This window comes from Xenopus laevis, chromosome 2S (assembly GCF_017654675.1).
Source record: "Xenopus laevis strain J_2021 chromosome 2S, Xenopus_laevis_v10.1, whole genome shotgun sequence".
NCBI lineage: Eukaryota > Metazoa > Chordata > Amphibia > Anura > Pipidae > Xenopus > Xenopus laevis.
Window position 1 is genome coordinate 119,661,057 of NC_054374.1, and position 22,856 is coordinate 119,683,912.

At 36.6% G+C, this 22,856-nt stretch overlaps 1 protein-coding gene across 4 annotated transcripts in view; it reads left to right on the forward strand.

Annotated features, from left to right (window-relative positions):
• LOC108709778 (protocadherin-9) overlaps positions 1 to 22,856 on the forward strand; it is a 1,169,460-nt gene that overhangs the window by 494,385 nt on the left and 652,219 nt on the right. For all 4 annotated transcript variants that reach the window (XM_041584337.1, XM_041584338.1, XM_041584339.1 and 1 more), the window contains exon 3: positions 21,807 to 21,872. In XM_041584337.1, coding sequence (XP_041440271.1) covers positions 21,807 to 21,872 — 66 coding nt within the window. The remainder of the gene's footprint in view (positions 1 to 21,806; positions 21,873 to 22,856) is intronic.

The following is a 22,856-nucleotide window of genomic DNA, read 5'->3' on the forward strand; positions in this document are numbered from 1 at the left end:
TCAGTCCTGCTGTTTGACACACCGTATTTCCTCAATTTAGAAAATATCACGGGGCATGTACCAAATGGCATTAGTACAAAACAAACAATAAAGCATACACAAGCATTTTAAGATGCAAATGTTATAAATATTCCATATTCACAAATACCACACATTTTCTGCAAAGCCAAACATGAAATAAGGCTAAAGAGATTAAATAAAACCGATACAAAAAGACAGGCAGGTATCAGCTGCTTGTTCCGATTTATGTATCTTGAGGTTTTGGTACTTGGTGTGAGGGGGGGGGTGAAGACCAGGTATCCAATTAGAGTCATTTATTTCAAGCAACCTTGTTCATTACTTGTTTAACAGATTATTAATAGAAAAGATAAAATGAAGTCTTCCTACTTACTTTATTTATACTAGTCATGCTTAGAGTTATTCAAAGAAGAAACCTGCCTTTATAAAATGCTGTGTAGACATTCAAGTGTGTAAGTTTACTTAATTTCATACTGCTCATGTAAAAAAATAAAATAATATTAAATAATAATAAAATATTCAACTATTGCAAAAAAGCTGCCAATCAGATGTCCGTCACATTAGCTATGGAATTGCAGCTGTCAGTGTCATGCTGAGCAGCTGCGAACAGATAGTGGGTTAAAGTCATTCACAAGGCAGAACTGATAAGTATTGTGGCTCCATTATCAATGAAGAAAATGTTTATTTAAGTAGAGTAACCAAATTAATATCTAGTAAGAAACACACTCTATGGGCGAATCTTTTTTGCTTCACCGAAAAATTTGTGAAATTGCGAAAAATTATGTGAAACGGCGAAAAGTCAATGGGCTTCAATATAATTTTGAAACACGCGAGCGACAATTTTTTATACGGGCGACTATTTTGTCCAAATGCATTAAAGTCAATGGGCGTCCGATTAATTTAGACGTGCAACAAGAGAGAGAGAGAGAGAGAGAGAGAGAGAAAGAGAGAGAGAGAGAGAGAGAGAGATATGGGGACATACAAATACAAGGGTGTGTGTTTTGCTACGTGGGAGATAACATCAAATCAGATACTTAATATGTTGCAGGTGAAACATTCTAATGAGTATATAAATTGTAAAGCATATAGTTTTTTGACCAGCTGAATTTGTAACCAAAAATACTTATATTGACAGTCTTATTGTATCTTTCTGCACAGGCTATAAAAACAGTCGCTCCTTGCCATGTATACCATTGTGGAAAATGATTTGTAACACACCCCATTGGCACTTGTCCACAACTCTGATAATTCCTTGCAAGAGAATTGTGACACAATAGGAGATTAGCAATTTTAAAATGTTTTCCAAAGACATGACTTTAAGCTGCATTTTGATTTCCTTGGGGTAGTGGATAAAAGTCAGTAGAGCAGATATCTCCAATGCTGTTTATTGAGCAGTGATTTTCTATTTACTCTCCGAAGACCCATTTACCACAGACAACAAACAGTATAATCAATTTATGCTTATTAGATCTTGTCTGAAAATAAGGAATGGCTGAATGTGTCTCATAGGATGATGATGGCCTTGACTCTCCCTTCAAACTCCCTCTACCTGTAGGTGTAGGGTGCTACAAATTAATTTCCTTATAATTTGGAGGGAAAGGAGGACCATTTACATCTACATTGTGGACATAGGGGTAAGTAAATAAAACCGGGTGTCATAATTAACTCCTTGCTTCATAGCAGTTGTGAAACAGATTATAACCACAGTGGCACACTTAATATCCAGGCATTGTGTCCTACCTGTTTCTCTGTATCATAGTTAGTGGCAATTATATTTACATAGATAGCAAAAAAACTAAATTCCATTAGGTTCAACCCCTCCAAATAAAACTCAGCATCCATAAATACACACACTCACACTGACCCCATCATACACTCACATAAACTATATATACCCTTATCTATACTAACTATAGATGTTAGTATCACAATAGCTTTGGATATTATGCCTGTCCAAGAAATCATCTAAGCCATTCTTAAAGGCATTAACAGAATTAGACATCACAACATCATCCGGCAGTGCATTCCACAACCTCACTGACCTCACTGTAAACAACCACCTACGCTGCTACAAATAAAAGCTATTTTCCTCAAGTCTGAAGGGGTGGACTCTGGTACGGTGATCCTCCTTATAGGTAAAAAGGTCCCCTGCTATTTGTCTATAATGTCCTCTAATGTACTTATGTAAAGTGTAATCATGTCCTCTCTCAAGTGTCTTTTTTTCCAGAGAAAACAATCCCAACCTTGACAGTCTACCCTCATAATTAAAGTCTTCCACCCCTCTAACCAATTTAGTTGCAGGTCTCTGCACTCTCTCCAGCTCATTTATATCCCTCTTAAGGACTTGAGTCCAAAACTGCACTACATACTCCAGATGAGGCCTTACCAGGGACCTATAAAGAGGCATAATTATACTTTCATCCCTTGAGTTTATGCCCTTTTTTATGCAAGACAGAACTTTATTTGCTTTAGTGGCCACAGAATGACACTGCCCAGAATTAGACAACTTGTTATCTACAAAACCCCTAGATCCTTCTCAGTTAAAGAAACTCCTAACAGACTGCCATTTAGTGTATAACTTGCACTTATATTATGTTTGCCAAAGTGCATAACCTTGCATTTATCAACATTTTACTTAATTTTCCAGTATGCTGCTCAGTTTTCCAATTTAGTCAAACCATTCTGCAAAGTGGCAGCATCCTACATGAAACCTATAGCAACAATTCAAACAGTACTTTCAATTCCCATCTCCAAGTCATTAATAAACAAGTTGAAAAGTAAAGGACCAAGTACAGAGACCTGCGGTACTCCACTAACAACACCTATGCAATTTGAAAATCTTCCATTTAACACCACTATTTGTAATCTTCTGTATCTTTTAGCCAGTTGTCTATCCAGGTACAAATACTATGTTCCAGGTCAACATTCTTTAATTTAACCAGTAACCTTCTGTGTGGCACTGTATGAAATGCATTAGCAAAGTCTAAGTAAATCACATCCACTGCCATCCCAGAATCGAGGTCCCTACTCACCTTCTCATAAAAATAACTTAAGTTAGCCTGGCAAGATCTATTACGCACAAAACCATTCTGGAACAAACTCATTCTGATTTGCTATGAAGTCCAGTGTCTTATCCTTTATTAACCATTTGAAAAGCTTTCCTACCACTGACTAACACAGACTAACTGGCCTACAGCTGTGAGACTGAGAACAGGATCCCTTTTTGAATAGTGGCACCACATTAGCAATTTGCCAGTCTCTCTGCACCATGCCAGACCTAAATAAATCCTAAATAAATTTAGTGAAGAGTTTTGGTAATCACAGAGCTAAGCTTTCTAAGTACTTTGGGATACATACTATCCGGTCATGGACCTTTGTTTATCTAAACATGTTCTAGTCTCTTTTGAATTTCCTTGTGTGTTAACCAAGCAATAGTTGTATTACTAGAATAGGGACTATTAAGAAGGAAACCCTAATTACATATTTATGTGCTTTTCTCTTCTTAAAACCTCCATCACCCTATGTCATTGTCTTTTTTGGCATAATATATGTAGGGGATCAGACAGGCCTCCCCCTGTTCTCTGTGACATCACAGAGACCAGTTACAAAAAGGGAAGTGACTGATTGGCTGAAGGCCCCAAACCTCTGGAAAAAAAGAGGTAAATACAGTGTCACATTCGGCACCCTAAATCCAGGACCCAAGCTAAACTTCCAGGTCACGGCTCTCACTTCTGCCTTTAACCACCGCCTTTCACCTTGGGAGGAGCCCTCGCCTAATTGGATGCCGCCAGGTCTTAACAGAGAGAGGAGCAAAGCTAACGGTTCTGGACGAGCAAAGGGGCACAATCGTCTCACCAGGATACTGGAAGGAAGAACACCGCCAGGAACAGGCAGGCCGGGCCAGCACAAGCAGATAGAATTGTCAGACAGGCCGGAATCAGGATAGAGAGCGTAGAATAGTCGAAGGACAGGCTAAGGTCGGATTGGAGAGATCAGAATAGTCACAGACAGGCAGGATCAGGATTGGAGAGATCAGAGTAGTAAATCAGGCAGGCAAGGGTCAAAACACAATAGATCGGTCAGAATACAAGTATGAAGCACCCAGGAACAAAGGCAAATTGAACCTAACAATGGGCAAGGTCCTGTAATCCAAATTGGCTTTATATACATTTGAATTTCACGCTAAATGCATGCTCGTGTCATCACGCCAGTGCGACTGCACCTTTAAATGAAGAACGTGTGCGTGGCGCGTGCCTTTAGAGGAAGCCGGCACAAGAGAAGGAAGCAGTGCAGCGGGCGTCCACGCCGAGAACGCGGCGATGGACCCCGCTACCCACTAGGCCACCAGGGTTAGGCTTCCTTACATACAGGAAGAGCTTGGGTTGGAGTAAATCCAGCACTCAGCCAGAATCATTGTGTGTGAGACTGTCCAGGAGTTCAAACAGGCTGCTGTTTTTGTGCTATGCAGATCTGGAGACCTAGAACCAGATTTTATCTGCCCTTTTTGCAATTCATTTACATCATGCACTTATAAGAATGCAAATGCATTGGTTTAGAATTAGATAAATAGATATTACAATAAAGTTTGTGTGGAAATAAAATTGTACATTTAGATTAGTTATTTTTAGTTAGGTTAGTTATTATATGCTAATACCTGTGCACAGCGGCCAATCATTAGGACACCTTTGTGTTTCACAAAACCCTGGAGCAAACTGAAATGTCTGTTCAGAAAACAGAACCAGGTAAAAACTCATTTTATATTATAAATGTTTTTAGGCTGCTACATTAAGGGGATAGGAATTTTCACACCATACGTTAGATTTAAACCCTTGAGTAAATAAATGCAATATTTAAAAGCTTTAGTGTTTCAGATCTGAAACGTGTTTTTGCATGTTGTTGAACCTCTGAGTTGCTGGAAAAGCGAAGGTATGCTTTTTATTTCTGAGAAATGTGTAAAATTGGTGAGAAATGTAAGAGAGCGAAACACAAGGGATTTTGCTTGCCAACTGAAATAGAAAATACAGAAAGGAAAGCAAGAGTTATGCTTAAAGAGACATTTCAGAATATCTATTTGCCACCGCCACACAAATTACAATGCCATTATGTTAATGATTTTCCTCTGTTTTTCCAACATATACCTTTAATTATATATTTAGTCATGCCTGCTAGGCCTTTGTAAGAAAAGAGCAAAAATCAGTTAAAGGACAATTAAAACCAAAATCACTGGCCTTGCAGATTACAGGAAACAATCTGCAAAGTGCTCTGCCACCATGTTAGATATCTTCCCAACAATTCTTCTTGCCATCCTAAGCAAACACGTTAAATACAGAAATTTGTCAGCAGTTTCTATACTGTGCCTGTGCATAGCTTTATTTTAGAGATTAAGAAGGAGAGATAACTGATTAACTCATAACTGAGACTGATAATGGAACATGACACACTCTGCAAAATGAACCCTGAATTATTGCTTTGTCTTAAAGGAAAACTATACCCCCCAAACAATGTAGGTCTCTATTAAAAGATACTGAGTAAAACAGCTCATGTGTAAAACCCTGCTTCATGTAAATGAACCATTTTCATAATAATATACTTTTTTAGTAGTATGTGCCATTGGGTAATCATAAATAGAAAATTGCCATTTTAAAAAATAAGGGCCACCCCCTGAGATCGTAAGATTCACTGTGCACACATACAAACCACATGTAAGGTCACATGAGCCAATTAACAGACAGAGTTATGTCTTTTGCTTCCTCACTTCTTCCTGTTACAGTTAGTGTTGTAGTATTTCTGGTCAGGTGATCTCTGAGGCAGCACAGATAGAGTCACGAAATGGTGGTTCAAGGCAAGAGATGTAAAAGGGCAATATTTATGTAAATATATATTCCAGTTTGGTAAGATTCTTTAATATGTCATTCAATTTGATATAAACTATCTGTTGCTTAAGTATTCATTTTGGGGGTATAGTTTTCCTTTAAAAGGGCTGCCGGCCCAGGGTCTCACATTAGCATTTAGAACGTATGCATGCATGCATGAATACTTCTATTTTTAAAACACTGCCAAAACAGAGACAGTGAATACAATAATGAAATACAGATTAATACAAAATATATTAATTTAATATAAATTGCTATGGGTTGATACAAGAGGGAGGACTCTGCTGTAAGGGAACCTCACCTAACGGCTCCGGAAGAGGACGTGCGCTGCAATAGACACTGACGTTGGAATGGACGCCAGCTTCATCACGCCAGCGACGGAACATCAGCGTCTGGACTCCAGCGTCAGCGTGCCAGAATATCAGCTGAGCGATATTAGCTTTTAACTTGCATTTTAGATTCCATTGGCATTTAATAATTACTTGTACAAGGATCTCTAAGGCTGAAGTAATGTTTTTCTCACCGAGATATATGTGGCCTAGTGGTTCATTGAATCAACAATTAAAAGGCTTATTTATAAACTCTAAACTCATGTGTAAATTACAAAATTGTGTTTGTTCTATTTAAGCCTCCCAACTCCCAAACACCATGTTTCTAAATGTATATACAATTTCTCTTAATTCTTTGTGAAAGGAAAAACAATAATGGCAATCAACAAGCTCATCCTGTTTTCCCGTTCCCTTCAATTTTTTTTAATGTTCTGTAACAAGGAGATTAAAGCTTGACCTATAGTGAGTTCCTAAACAAGGATTTTTTTTCTAGGGCTGACACTTGACATTCCTCGACCTCTGGACTGCTCTGTTGGGGTCTTATTTAAGTGTGTAGGTATGAGACAGCTGTAGAGTGTGTAAGTAGGGTTGACCACTGCAGAGAAGCATGGTTCCTATAGGAGGGAAGGGAAGGCTAGGACCACTGTCTCTGTGACCTATTTTACATGTGTCAAATTAAATGTTGTTTTACCCATGTTACCCACACTGTGTTTATCCACTTAACAACCAGCATTTACAAGCTTTAATATTATTTGCAAAGGCAGCTATACATGTCCTTTGAAACTTGCATCTAGCACCAATATAGCAGTTATTGTTAAGGTTTAATAAGCATGTTACGTCTATACTCACAGCTATTTTTGAGAGAAATTCAACATTCCTGTATACATTAGGGGGTATTTACTTTTGCAATTCTGCTTGGCGACAGTCACTTGCACAAAACATTTCATTCAAGGTACATGGGTCAACTTGCACTCCTTGCACTTACTTCTATAGCTGCAATCGGCACCAAACTAGGCAGTATCTCCAGGGTTCCCACAGTGGGCTTCATCAATTATACCCCACGCTAGTTAAACAAATAAGATAGCTAAAGAAATGTATTTCTCTGTTATAGCATTTCTTTTATTTAGCATGTTTCTTGCTACCCCAATGTTTTTTGCATTCATAACAACAGAAATAAAACATAAACAGGCTCTGCTTGAGGTCCCAAATGCCCATAACCATTATTATTGTTCCCCTGGAAAACCTAGGCACCCTGTTAGAAAGTCCATAAATCAAAATTTGAGGTGCAGTATTAAAACCGGAAAAGCTCTTTACACTCTACACCACACTCTGTCCCCTGCTTGGTTTGGATTATAAAATGATATTGTCCATATAGTAGACAAACAGTGGGTGATTCAGATTTGCTTTCTCAGGGCAATTTTTCTTTTTTAAGTTTATGTTTAATAAACTCTTCAGCTTAGCACAGTTTTATATCTGTTATTAAAACAAAGTTACTATGAATGAAAAATATATTTACTCTACTTTCAATCATAGCAAATGCACACTGTGCACGGCAGGAATATTTTATACTTAAATTCCTGCTACCGCATTGTCCCTAAAATACTGGAATGTCACTTCAGTGTAGGAATGGAGAGTCATTTACAGTCCATGTCCATGAGGCGCAAAGGAGATCAGTAAGTGTAAAACCTATTATCTGTCCATATGTACTTCTTAAAAAAATAAAAAAACATATTTTATTATTATTATTAGTAGTAGTAGTAGTATTATTATTAGTATTATTATCTAACTAGTATATAAAATATTTGTTAACAGACAAAGACATCATCTTCTTGACTGGTACAGTGTCTGGCCCAAGGAACTGGTCTAAACTTGAACACCATTCACCTTAAACTCATAACACAAGAAACACATTGCACCAGAGGCCACCAGAGGAACTTTCATTTGAAGCAACGTAGGTGGTTCTTAACAGTGAGGACAGTGAGGTTGTGGAATGCACTGCCGGGTGATGTTGTAATGGCCGATTCTTTTAATGCTTTTAAGAATGGCTTGGATGATTTCTTGAATAATATCAAAGACTATTGTGATACTAAATTCTATATTTAGTATAGATATGGGTATGTATAATTAATGTGAGGGTTTGGAGGCTGTTAAACTTGTTGGGCTTTGTCTTTTTTCAACCTAATTTAACTATGTAAATATATAACTATGTGCATTGTGTTACAGAGGGTTCTGGTTTATTTGCCCTCACAGTAGGGGTCAGTTACTAGGAAAGAACAAATATGCAAGCTGGCTACACAACATGAAACACATAGAGCAAAGGTTATCAGTTACAATATAATTTGGAGCAACAGTTGGGAGGAAATTGGAATACAAGTAAAGGGGCAATTAGACCAAAAAATAAAAGTATGTTAAAGTAATCAACATATAATTTACTGTTGTCATACACTATGAAACAGATACGCTCTGTAGAATACAATGGTATTTTATCTGCTGTCTGCTATGTAACCTGTGTCTTTGCTCCATTTTTACAACTTGAATGGCTGCCCAATGGCTACACAGCAGCTTGCTTATATAAACAATAGTAGTCTTTCTGAAGCAGACAAACTACTTTTACCAGTGCAGAGCAACAGTACATTATATTTTAACTACTTTGGTACACTTTCAATGTTATTTGTTACTGTTCCTTTAAAGCTTGACATACTATTACAGATTTTGCCCTCCAGATTATAAAGTTGTTTTATCACATTACCAATTTATTAAGTCCTAAAAAATGAACAAGCAATGCATTGGAAAACACAATGCCAAGAAGTATCCTTTAATACACACAAGATTGCTAACGGACTCTGCTGGCTAACAAAAAAGTGTATTTTTTCCCCATAAAGTATATTTTTAGGTTTTCATTGTTAGTTATTTTTCTCTTCTCAGTAGTTTTATGCACTTAAACGTCACAGAAAACATATACATGTTATAAATGAGTGCTAATAATACAGAATCGTTTTACATTATTGCTGTAAACAGAACCTAAATGTGCTAATACAGTTCTAATGCTTCATATTTTCCAAGCATTTGTAGTTTTGTTACGTGTGAATATGCTTATGTTTTCATTGTATCAAGGTTTTTTGCTAGTAAAGTATTTACAGTCTCTATTTAAAAGCTGTAAATGAACAATCTCAGATTGGCTGTTTTACCTGAATAAAAGCCAAACTGAAAAATTGAGAATGGCTGTCAAGTTCATCATATCCAAAACAATTGTGGCAAATTAGAGTTATCTGCGGTAGCAGAAGAAGCAGATTGCATTATAAATCATCATATCATTGACAGACAATTACACTGAAAACTTTTCATGCATCAGGCAGTTGTTCTCCTTGTTTATCAGGAAAACATATTTTACAAACTATGAGTATTCAAATTTTTAAACAGAAAAGGCTCCATAACTAGATCATCAATGAATAGGTCAAAAGACTTGGTACAACTGCAATTTTAAACTTGATGTAATTCAGCACTTCACTCTTATGACAGGCATCCATAAAAATATAAAAAAAAAAATAGCATAGATAAGAATAATGTATTACTTTGCCTAACTCCTTTTCAATCACACTCACCTGAATGCCTTTAGGGATCTTGGCTTCTTCTTGTAGGTAATAGCAAAATTTTGCCTGTGGGAATAACTCCAGTCAAGAAGTTTGTCTGGATGAGCCTAGGCTATCCCCTCGAGAAGCTATGATATAGCAGATCACACTATTCAAGAGGGAAACACCTGAAGTACTAATGTAGTTTCATTTTTAACAGCACAGTAAGAATGTAAAGTTTTATAAAAGTAGATTGATTAAAAATAGTAAATGTGTCAAGGGCCAGGGCTAGGGTCCTGGCTAAATGCATTATATGCAATTCTTGGGTTTTCTAGTTTAGGGGTCTTTCTGTAATTTTGAGTACCATGCCATAGGGCCACCAACTATTTTTAATATAATAATGCTAGTTATTATTTTGACACCATATGTATTATAGGATGTATATCATTAATATTTTACAATGCACAGGTCTTGAATACCCTTTTCTAAATGAAAGGGTACTGGGAATTTCTATCAATGGCAGTGCCTCCACCTAGTGTGATCCGGGGATACACCTATGGGTGGCCCCACTATATAAAAATAAAGGAAAAAACGGAAGCTACATAGCAATAACACCCCTTCCCTAGGGATCCTGCATGGTAGTCCGAATCCTGGGAATCACAGCAAAGAGTGTCAAAGTCCCTTTTCCCCAAGAGTTCTTAAGCCTTCCCCAAGTAGTGCTACCTGCCTAAATATGCATTTTGCTGGACATAGGTAGTTTCTCCCATGTAGCAGACACATGAACAACGCCTGTTCTAAAACAGGGGACACACTCTGGAGCTTTTTAATACCCTCCCAAAGGCAAAAACTCACCAAGGCTCACACAAAGCTGGTTCAGGCATCCGCAGTGTCTAAAATCCTCAAGCTGGGCAACCAGCTCTTTACTGGAATTCATCCACAGGCAGCTTCTTTCACATTCTCTCTGCTGCCTCAGAGCTCTAAACTTTAACTTAACTTAAACCTATGGGTCACTACATTATATTAGCTTGATTAACATGGGTACAAGGCAAATTGATTAAAAAAATTAAAAATCATCCTTTCAGTAGCACAGTATGTATTTTCTTATGGAGTCTTTTTTGTCTTTTTTGAAGTGCAGAAATATGCTGCAAATTCATGCCTGGCGAAAAAATTTGCTCATAATGACACAAAATTTAACTTAGTTTTTAATACAAGTTGCTAAGAATGTTTAAACTGGAATTAATGGGTTAAACAAATATCTTGTATATACCAGATGTGGAAACTGTGTTCATCCATAAATTCTATGATTGTATAACAGACAGCATCCACACAAGTCCTGCCCATACATTGCCCTTTTTCGTGATTTACTGTATATGTTTTGTATTGGTTTGTTTGTCTTTGTTTTGCACCAATACATCCTCTTTGCAGTTACCTACAATGTTGTACCTGCTCATAGTTACAATTTTGCCACTATATGAACACATTTCTAAAGGGGAACACTATAGATGCAAGGAAATTCTTTGAGTCAATTGAAATATATTCAGACATAAAGGGGTAAATTTATCAAAGAGTGAAGTTCTGCCACTAGAGTGAAATTCCACAGCTCTCAATTCATTTCTATGGGATTTTGAAAGGCTTTTTTATCAATGGGTGAAATGAAAGTTCACCCTTTGATAAATACGCCTATAAAAAATCCCATAGAAATGAATGGAGAGTGGCGGAATTTCACTCCAGTGGCGGAACGTCACTATTAACTTCACTCTTTGATAAATATACCACAAATGCTTTTAGGTGTAACTATCTAATGTTTCTAGAATGTACTATTAACAAAGATAGTCCTTTAATTGACTTTACTTTAATTTGACTTTGCTCACCAAACACATCCATCCAAGTTAGCAGGGGAAGGCTAAAGAGAGGGATCATCCCTTTCCAAACACTAAATTAAAGTGTGAAAGGAAGTGCTCACAAACACTAAGGGGCCAATTTATTAGACCACAACTTTTTCAGGTCAGGCAAAACCCCAGAAAAGTTGTGGAAATCTGGAATGGAAATGGAAATAAGGAAGAAAACCTGTCCTAATACTTTTAAATGTTTAAAACCTACAGGCAGGATGTTAATGGCTGAATTTCTTTAAAGAACATGTAAATATGTAATCAGTGACAGCCTCTTTGAAATCGTTAAACATCTGCCTCTCTGGTTGTTCAAAAGATAATAGTAAGGCTGCAGCATCTACTTAATTACTTAGGATTCCTTCTACTCCTCAGCCCCTTCCCTTGGGCATTGACTTTGACTGTTGGCTACAGAGAATACTCAGTTCTTCGTATCTCAGATTAATAAACATGCCCTACAGTCAGGCAGCCAGTGAAGAGATAACCTCCTCTCCTATGCTCAATTTAATCCAAGCAGATTCAAATATCACTCATGATGTGTCAGGGAGAAAATGGCTGCCTGGTGAAAGCTGGTATTTATTTAGGAATATGTGATGGTTCCGGTGAATGGAGCGGATGGATATATGCAGTACAAGATGTGGTTTGGGTGGTGGAGATTTGCCAAACGTATATACTTGCTAGGAATATGTAGGGTTTACATGTCTTTTAAAGGCTTTAAATGGTAAAGCATGGCATGATCATATATATGATTGTTGCATTGCATTGTATCATAACAAATTATTATAAATCACTGGAGCCCAAAATGTTTATCTTCGGCACACCACTTATTTGTTTTCATAGGTTGCATTCAGTCCCAGGTTGCTTCCAAGCCAAGCAAGATGATTACTTTGAAGAAGGGAAAAGAACCACACCTCCATCAGGCTCTTGCCTTTTAAAACATTTATTACAACAGTAATGTGGCACAAGTTTCCGGGCAATTTATTGCACCTGAGGAAGGGGTTGTTTCCTGAATGCTTGTGCCACATTACTGTTGTAATAAATATTTTAAAAGGCAGGAGCCTAAATATGGTGGTGTGCTTCTTTTCCCTTTATTTAAAGGAATCACTGGAGTTTCATCCCTGGGCAATTGTATCTCTTCTGTAATATGGTCATGGGAGCTGGGTGGCACCACGTTAGAGTGCTTGCAGTGGAATGTAAAAGTTTGGTCTGGGTTTGGTTTCCCACAGCAGTTAATAACTGTAAACAAGCATTTGATTTGTTGGTTACATGACCAGGAGCAATCCCATTACCCCATTAGCTTTCCATTGACCTGTACAGTTTTTTGTTATTCTGACATTCCATTTTCTCTTGTCAGGAAATATTTCCCCTGTGTTGTATGGAACAATACTCTATACCATATACCAATGCAAATTTGTTAAAACTGTGTTCAATCCTTGTAAACCGAGCATATTGTTCTTTTACAGCATAACTGTTTTCATTCATTGCCGAAAAAACAGCTATTGACTTTTTGTAAAACATATAAAGCATAGTCTGACATTTTCAGAAATGAACAATACAGCAAAATCATTCTCTGAAAAATAGTTTCCTTCTAGTTGGTATTGTTTGTTTTTGTTATTGAACAAACACGATAAAATAAATTAGTTTAGCAGTTCAGAGTGACATGCTCACGGTTTTGATGTTCTCTGATGTTATTTTTAAGTGGCAATGATAAATAAATGACAACAATGGAAAAAGAATAACGTTGTAGGCAAATTTATTGTATAGGACACCCTGCAGCACAGGGCATGAAGTGCAAACAGTGCAACAGAAATTGGATCCATTTGTTGCCTCCATCAGTTGTCTCTCTCTGCTCAGAATAACACAACATTTCCCATTGTATTATCCCTCAGACAGGCACTAACCCAATGGCATCTACATTAACAGCTACTTATAAAAATTCAGATCAATTCATTCTATTAACAGAGTGAAAAACAATGACAGGCTTTTATTAATGTTCAATTCATAAGCTCCAAATGAATGCCAGTAATTATTGTAATTATGGATAAAGTAAAGTGAATGACTAATAATTTGCACTTAATTTTTTCTTTTGCAGAAAATATGCTTCACACATCACATTTACTTTCTTACAAATAAATTAGGGATGTCCAGACTACCGGGAATGCTGTACTGTCTGCTTGGTCATTTCTGAAACAAATGCTTATTATCATCACATTTAGGTAACATGTCAGTATCAGCAATGCCTATAACTTATTAGTGATGTACCACTAGAGCTCCTGCAGTTGTAGTGAACAACAAATGGCTGCCGTTATATGCTGGAACTTGTAGTTCACAACAGCTGGAAGGTTGTAGGACTGACATCCATTAAATGGAACCACTTTCCATAAATCAAGTTTGCCTTTTTTCATTTATTTCTACATCTCTGATTATTATGCATCGTACACACACACAGACTGTCTTTGTTTTTTTTTCTAAAGTATTGTAATGCATCCCCATCATAATAACAAATAGCCTGTCAACACATTTACTGGACCGGAGCCCTCTAGGGATAATTTCTGAATTTTCATCAAGACTGCAGTGATTAGTGTATCTTATTATCATAATCAAATAACTAATTAACCATCATGTTTCAAAAAGGACAGCAGTGTTCCTTCTATTCTGTTAGTATATAGGGGGGGGATACAAGATTCAGATCTAATAAGTGATGGGATTTTAATGCTTCTGTCATTAGTGAGCTCTGAAGGCATCCTTCCGAACAGAAATGTTATACTCTCTGACTTAATTGTTCCAAAGTTCAATCATTATTATGAGAAATATGCAAGAATGAAGGGTTATATGAGACTACACGAAAATGGAAAAGTTAAAGCATACTTGTCTCAGAGATTACACCTATAAACTTCACTTTGTATAAGAATACATTTATTATTAGTGATGGGCGAATTTATTCGGCAGGCGCGAATTCGCGGCGAATTTGCACGTTTCGCCGCCAGCGAATAAATTCGCGAAACGCCCGCGAAAATTTGCGGCAAAAACGGGCGCCGGCGTCAAAAAGCGCCGTTTCGCGGATTTTTCGCCGTTTCGCGAAATTCGCAAATTTTTCTGCGAAACGGCGCAAATTCGCCCATCACTATTTATTATATTTCCTGCTGAAGCTTTGTAACTTGAAACAGAAAGCAGTCAAAACATTCAGGAGTCTTTCTATTGTCATTTGCTTTTCAAGATCAGTGAATTATATGCTTGAAAGGCAGAAATGGTAATTTGCGTTCCACTGTGAAATACAAGTGTGACACTATAAAGATTGGTCTAAAATCATACATCAGAAATGACAATTAGCTGGAAAATGATCAATGGCTATAAACTGGTCATCATCTGTTCAAACCTATCTACTTATTGATTCCATTGACTTTTTTAATGATTAACATATACAAAATCAATTTAAGAATTTATTAGTAGGAATCTTTAGAGAACAATTTCATATGTTTCGCTTGTTACACTGGCAAGAACATTTGAAAAAAGTTCAGCAATATTTTACGTTAGTATATCAGCACCCAGTCTATACTTTCAAGCGCAGACGGGTTGGGGCTTCGCTAATTTAAGATGACAGTTAAAGTGAACATATACACCTCTTTTTGACATGAGTTCATTCAGCTGGGTTTATTTAGAGAAGCTATGTAAACACTGCCTGAGCTTTGAAAAAACAAAAATAAATGGATTTTATTTTTTCACAGGGGACTTTACCTTGGCTTCTCTGCCTGAATTATATATCTGAAAAAAAAATAAAAAAAAATTAATAGACATAACTGTATTATTTGGTCAATGACTTAGGGCTATTCCACACGGGGAGATAGCCTTGCGTTTGCGGTCGCGGCGACAAAGCGCCGCGCCAGTCGCCGCGACCGGCGCAGTCGACAGTTTTGTATGGGCGCCTATGTAAAAACGCCTGTGCTAACCACACGAGGCGATGCGCTTTTCAACAGTCGCCTGAAAATGCCTCGCCAGGCTTTTTCAGGCGACTGTTGAAAAGCGCATCGCCTCGTGTGGTTAGCACAGGCGTTTTTACATAGGCGCCCATACAAAACTGTCGCCTGCGCCGGTCGCGGCGACTGGCGCGGCACTTTGTCGCCGCGACCGCAAACGCAGGGCTATCTCCCCGTGTGGACTAGCCCTTAAAGGCTAAGGGAATACAGGGGCTGCTCCTTGGGTTCTCACCATCTGAATTTTCTCTGTTTGTTTATCTGGAGTGGACTTTGGAGCAAAGGTAAAAGCATTTTTGCACCCAAATATCACTCCTTGTTTCTGCACACAGGCCAACACCAAGCTACACAAAAGTGGGTCTGGAAGCAGATCACTTCTTTATATCTGCAGAAAAAACACATGTGAAGAAAAGCCTACCTACAGTATCTACCACTAATATTGGCAATTACTCAAGACTTTCACCTACAAGCAATAGCTTTAGCATGGTCCTGAACAGGTTTTGCAGTTTTGCTGTAACAAAATGTTATATACATGGTGCATGCGACTGATAACTATATATCTTACAAAAACCTAGATATAAAAGATGTATATTCCTAGTTTTAAAATAGTAGATACCGTACTAAAATCTGCTGTTTAATAAGGTTTTAATAATCCTTTAAATAAGGACCAGATAGAAACATTAATGAGTCATTTGTATATACAGTGAACCTGGCCACTCATCTCAGGGGATAATGTGTTGGGAATTGGTGTATGCTATTTGGCAAATTTATTAAAGGGCAAAGTGGCTAATGCTAGCGAAAATTTGCCAGTGTGATGTCATTTTGGAACTTTGCTGATTTACTAACAGTCCCTGGCGTAAATTTGCTAGAGAAGTAGACAGACTCTAGTGGTACTTTGCACCCTTACGCCAGGCGAAGTTGCGCTCTGGCGAAGGGACGTAACTATGCTAATTCACTAAGTTGCGGATTTTACTGAACGTTATTTTACTGACTTTACTTCGCCAGCTCAGACCAGGCGAAGTGCAATAGAGTAGAGTAGTCCCAAAAAATGCTGGCGTCTTTTACTTTTTTCAGGGTGATAGGCTGAAACAGATTGTAATTTTTTTGGTGGTACCCTCCTCCCCCCTACATTTCCTAACATAAGGCACATAAACTATACAGTGGGCACATGTGTAGGGCAATATAACAACTCTCTTTTATTAAGGTTTCCCGGGCTTGTGTAATAAAATGTATTTGCTGCAGCATATACGTCCATTGTAATTTAACTTGGCGCCATATGCAAATTAGGCATCACTAGTGTTACTTCGCTTTGCTTGACAAATTAACGCTAGCGCAACTTCGCTACCTTTAGGCTCCCTGGATGCAACTTTGGATTTTAGTGAATTTGCGCTGCCCTGGAGAATCTACGCCTGGCTAAGTGTTGCTGGCGCAACTCAGGAGCGAAGTAAATTTGCCCCATATAGATTTAATTAACTTTCATCACCAACTTGCACTATATTATACAGAATTGATAATACCCTTACCCTCCTAAAAAAAATTATTTAATAGTGATTAACAATATTAATACTTAAATACATCATGGGTAGATATGCATGGATAATATTCATTTATTAGCAGACTTAGAGAATTTTCCCTTATGCCTCCTTGTCTTTCCAGGTCAGACAGATGCTGATATTTTTTTAATGTAAAACATATATGTTAAGGTGAATATTTGTATGTGTGTTGCTGATTCTAGATAAAATACATTTAATTTATGAATATTGAGTCATATATTATAGCACATTTTTGCTTCTGAATGTATTGGAGCTTGAATGCTGTGAGAAGCAGATGGAGTTCCAAGCTGACACATCCAAAATAGGGTTACCTTGAAAATTAAAGTTTACGTAATTTATTATGAAACATAATTTACAGCAACTTTATTTCTGTTACAACCAACAGGCATTCTGTAAATCCCACAAAAACAAACTACTACTACAATACATCTGTGGTGATATAAAGAGCTGGTCAAGTGATATGGGAACTTTAACTACACTCAACTTAAATTATAAGGTCGTTCTGCGGTTTTATTTTGTGTTCAATATATCTGAGAGCAATAATTGCAGTGACGTAAGAATAAATTACTGCTCTAGTTTCTGTGTCTTCAGTGCTCTTAAAATCAGGGGAGAAAGGTTGTGAATAAGCACAAGACTATCAAACACTTTGCAGAAAAGGAATTGAATGTAAATGATTTTACAGATGCAAAGATATTTGACAGGTTCATTTTATCAGCTTGATGCAAGCTGAGTTGGTGTAATAACTATTTTATTAATTGGATATCACACAACCATCTGTGGTCCATATGCCTTTGAAACCCACAGCCCTTTGTGATATTGACAAAGTAATAGATTTTTATTATTCCAGGATGTTGCAGCTACATCATAATCTCTGCATTTATTACATTTATGGTAAATATAAAGCAAGTTATTATCTCATCAGTAAGGTTATTTCTGCTGAATGCATTATCTCTAAGACACAATTATTCTAGAAATCCACATCTGGGAAGCTCAAATGATGTAAGCATTGTTTTTTTCTTGTTTTATTCCTACTCCAGTAAATGTTGTGGGTGCCCTGTGACATAAGGCTTGGGCATCATTATTTAAAAAGAGAATGTCCTTTTCATCTCTGTGTTTTATCAGTTTTATTTGTGATTCTTGTGTTCTTTATTTTTCTTTGTGTCTTACTTTTTTGGGTTGATGTAAGAAAAATGTTACAGATATGTATGAACAATGCTGTCAGTTTTTTCTTTTGTGCATATTTAAAGCAGGTATGGGATCTTTTATCTAGAAAGCCCTATATCCAGAAAGTTCTGAATTACCGGAAGGCCATCTCCCATAAAGGCAATTTTTAGCAGATTACTCACATTTTTTCAATTTCCTTTTTAATAATAACAGTAAGGGGCACATTTACTTAGCTCGAGTGAAGGATTAGAATGAAAAATACTTCGGATTTCAAAGTATTTTTTTGGCTACTTCGACCATCGAATTGGCTACTTTGACCTTCAACTACGACTTCGAATCGAACAATTCGAACTAAAAAGTTGTTCGACTATTCGACCATTCGATAGTTGAAGTACTGTTTCTTTAAAAAAAACTTCGACCACCTACTTCGCCACCTAAAACCTACCGAGCACCAATGTTAGCCTATGGGGAAGGTCCCTATAGGCTTTCCTAGGAATTTCTGATCGAAGGAAAATCGTTCGGTCAATGGATTAAAATCCTTTGAATTGTTCGATTCGAAGGATTTAATCGTTCGATCAAACGATTTTTCCTTCAATCGTTCAATCGAACGAATTGCCGTAAATCCTTCGACTTCGATATTCGAAGTCGAAGGATTTAACTTTGATGGTCGAATATCGAGGGTTAATCGACCCATAGTAAACGTGCCTCTAACAGTACTTTGTATTTAATGGTAAATAAGTCCCTTTCTGTGTTGCGAATAATAAAAAGGCAATGGGTTAAGTCCATGTAATCAATATCTATGGTGAAACACTTAGGGGCAGATTTATCAAAGGTCAAAGGGAAAATTCGAATTCAAAAAATTCAAATTTCAAGCTAATTTTTTTGTTTTTTGACTAGGGAATAGTCCAAATTCAATTTGAATTTTTCAAAATCTAAGTTTTTCTTAAAAAAACAACAAAAAACTTCGAATGGCACAATTCAAATGCGCTATTACTTCGATTTGTACGATTTTAATTTGAACAAATGCAGATCTATTCGGCCAAAAAAAACCTTTGTTTTTTTGATAAATTTCGATTTCTCTTTTTAAAAAAACTCCCATTACTTCAAAATTTTACAGGACAACCGTACTCACAAACGTAGTATGTAACAACCATATCATAACTTTCCTTTATCAGCCAGCATCTTTTTTTACCTCACCACATGGTATGTTGTTGGCAAAAGAGCAAGTCATGGGATATTAAAGAACCATAAATTCTACATTGACAGCGCAATTGCACTTTTATGCCAGTGCCACAGTGACATGTGGCACTTAAAAAGGCAAGTCAACCCCAAAATAAAAATATGCCTAATAAAAGAAAACATAATTCTAAGCAACTTTCCAATATACATTAATTAATTTTTTTGCGTTTTTAAAAGTTATTTGTAAAAATGATTGCTATTCAGAACAACATTTGCTTCATGTCTGGTTGTTACTTTTTATACAATGTTGCAAAAGTCTTGGTTCCCTTTACATAGCAATACATATACAAATAACTTTAAACCATAGAAAATGTGCAATGAATGAATATTGCAAAGTTGCTTAGAATTATGTTTTCTTTTATTAGGCAAATTTTTATTGTGGGGTTGACTTATCCTTTAAAGGCTAATGAAATTAGAACTGTTATATTATTGCTATATTGCCCCAGTTTAGTTACACATAACAACCATAACAAAGGTACTCCTTAACTGACCCTTCGCTTTCAGTCATCCCACTGAACCCCATTTTGCATACCTTCATGAAACACCAGGAGCCAGAAATGGTGTAAATGGCCACCACATTTATTCACATTTTATCAAATAAATAGCACTTTGCCAGCTTCACACCAAGGCAATATTCAAAGCCAGAATTCCATAAGAAATCGCTACTATGCTCTGCCATTCCTCACTGAAGACTTGAGATCAGCACTAGTGATGGGCAAATTTGCGCCGTTTCGCTTCGCAGAAAAATGAGTGAATTTTGTGTGAAATTCACGAAACAGCGAAACATTTTTTGACGCGCCATACTTTTTTTTTTTGACGAGGGCGAAAACTACAAAACTACCAAAACTACAATATAACAGTGAATGAAGGAAAAAATTGATAGCTCTAGGGCTTTTTCTTTGAAAGATTTGCTTACATTCTCTAACATGTAGAGGGTTATTTGCTAAAATCACAAAATATCTCATTGTTTTAGGAAAGCCACTTTGACCAAACTCCCATCCACATTTTTACCTTATTTATCAATAAACTTGAAAGAAATCCGGTGTGGGAAAAGACTTGATAAAAGTGTGAAAACATCTTTTTCGCGTATCTTCCCATTGTAAAAGGGACATGTGCCATTTACTTTTTATCCTAACTTTTAGCAAAATCGAAGTTAAAAAAACAAAATTTCCCATGAAAATATTATGTTTTAACCCTTTAAAACTCTGACCAAAAAATAAGATTTTAGATTTTTTTTTTCTGTTTTTTGTACAATAATCCAATTAATTTGTGGTTTTTGGGCGATAATCCTAAAAAAATCTGAGTTTTCAGGATATCAAGTCTGATAAAATCGTACTATTCATATTTTTTTCATGATTGTATTAAGTCTTTTCCCGCACTAGATTTTTTTCAAATTAATTTATTGATAAATACAGGAAAAATGTTGGGAGTTTTTAATTTAGTTACAGTACATGTAGGTAATTGAGTAATTGCTTACTGGTGTAATTTAGCCTCTACTGTATGTTACTAAACAACCAGCCTTGCCTAAATCATGTCTGATCCTCCCCTTTGTGCTCAGTGCTTGAGCAATCTGCAGTTTGTATGTTGCTTTAAAATTATTACTGAGCTATACTATTGTGTAGCCCTTTCTGACAGACAGGGGGTGACGTTTGTGGAAGTCTATATCAGCTCCCACATATATAGAATGGTTGGCTATCATAGAATAAATTAGGCAACTGGAATAAATAACACACAATTCATAATAATAGTACAATATACTGGAAAATATTATCAAGTCTATGGGGTAAAGACCAATAACCGTATACTTGCTCAAACTGGTTCCTAGACAAATGCCACTTATACTTACATATTCATGTGATAATGATTACAGATCTAACTAGTTTTATTGAAATGTATATTCAGTGATAATTGGTTAATATGTAACTATCTAGCAATGACTTGGTTGTGTTTTCTTCATTATTATGGAGGATAACGGATATGTTTTGCACTACCCCTCCTTCCCCTCCCTTTTCTCTTCTAATCCCTCCACTTGTTGCCTTATAATGTCAAAAATAAAGCTTAAAGAATAATAAAAAAAATGGTGACATTTGCAAACATTTTCTTCTGCATAAAATATACATTTATTCAAGGCCACCTTGGAGCTTTAATGATATGAGTGAAATGATTTTTGGAGATGATAATTACAGTTTCTTCATCTCTTTCAGAATTCGGCACCAGGGACTGGTGGGAAGACTCTATCTCCATGCAGAGTACCCTGCGGTCTCCCCTCTGTAAGTATTATGCAATTTTTTTCCACAGCTGCTATTTATTTAGAAGTCTTTTCAAGATGAACTTCACTTGGCTGGTGGGTTGCCTGCCTTTATTCCTGAGTGGCAGTTATGTAATAGATTTATATCCTCTACTAATGTTTTCATAATAAATACAGTAATTAAGTCTTCCACATTTTTTTTATGCAGTAGCTACAAGTAGATTGAATGCATTTCATTATGTTATTTCTGTTGCTAATACATGTTTCATTACAAACGTGTTAATGAAGCTAACTGTGTGTAAGACCTTGGCAAAGAATATTACTGTACATGATGAAGGAAAACATTTCTAAATGATGCAACTCATGATTAAGCCATTTTTACATTTTGTTCACCAATACTAGCAAGAGAGGATGTGCATTAAATGTATTATTGAAACGCTAGGTTCCTGATGTTTTTGTTCATTTTAAGTGCACTAAACACCTTGACAATAAAAGAATAATGCAAGTTAATGTGGAGCAGAGGGAGGGGCGTCTATGTGCCTCTCCCCATCTGCCCTTTATGAATATAGCTTTCCAAAATGTAGGCAGTCCTGTATTCATAAGTGAGTTCAATTGCAAAAACAAACACATTTTGCAAGATTTAAAGGAAAAGGAAAACCTCAGAATTAAAAAGGAAAACCCCGTTTTGAGACCAGCAGAACTTCTTTAATGTGCATAGCAGTATACATAGTGCAAAAAACATGATGAGCTGAACATTGCCTCCTGCCCTGCACATAAATAAATGTACTATTAATTATAAGACTACTGAAAGCCATTCATACTCTGTTGCTTGTCCTTTGAGCATCATGAATGGTGTGCCAAAAGAAAGTATTCCTTGTCCCACCCAAGTTCAGCTCCACTTTTATGTAGCACTAGCTGACAGTTCTACATACAAACATAGACCTAGCTTTTGTACTCCTTTAAGCAGCAGGTGCAAGTCTGGAATGGAAAGGAACATTGTTTTGAG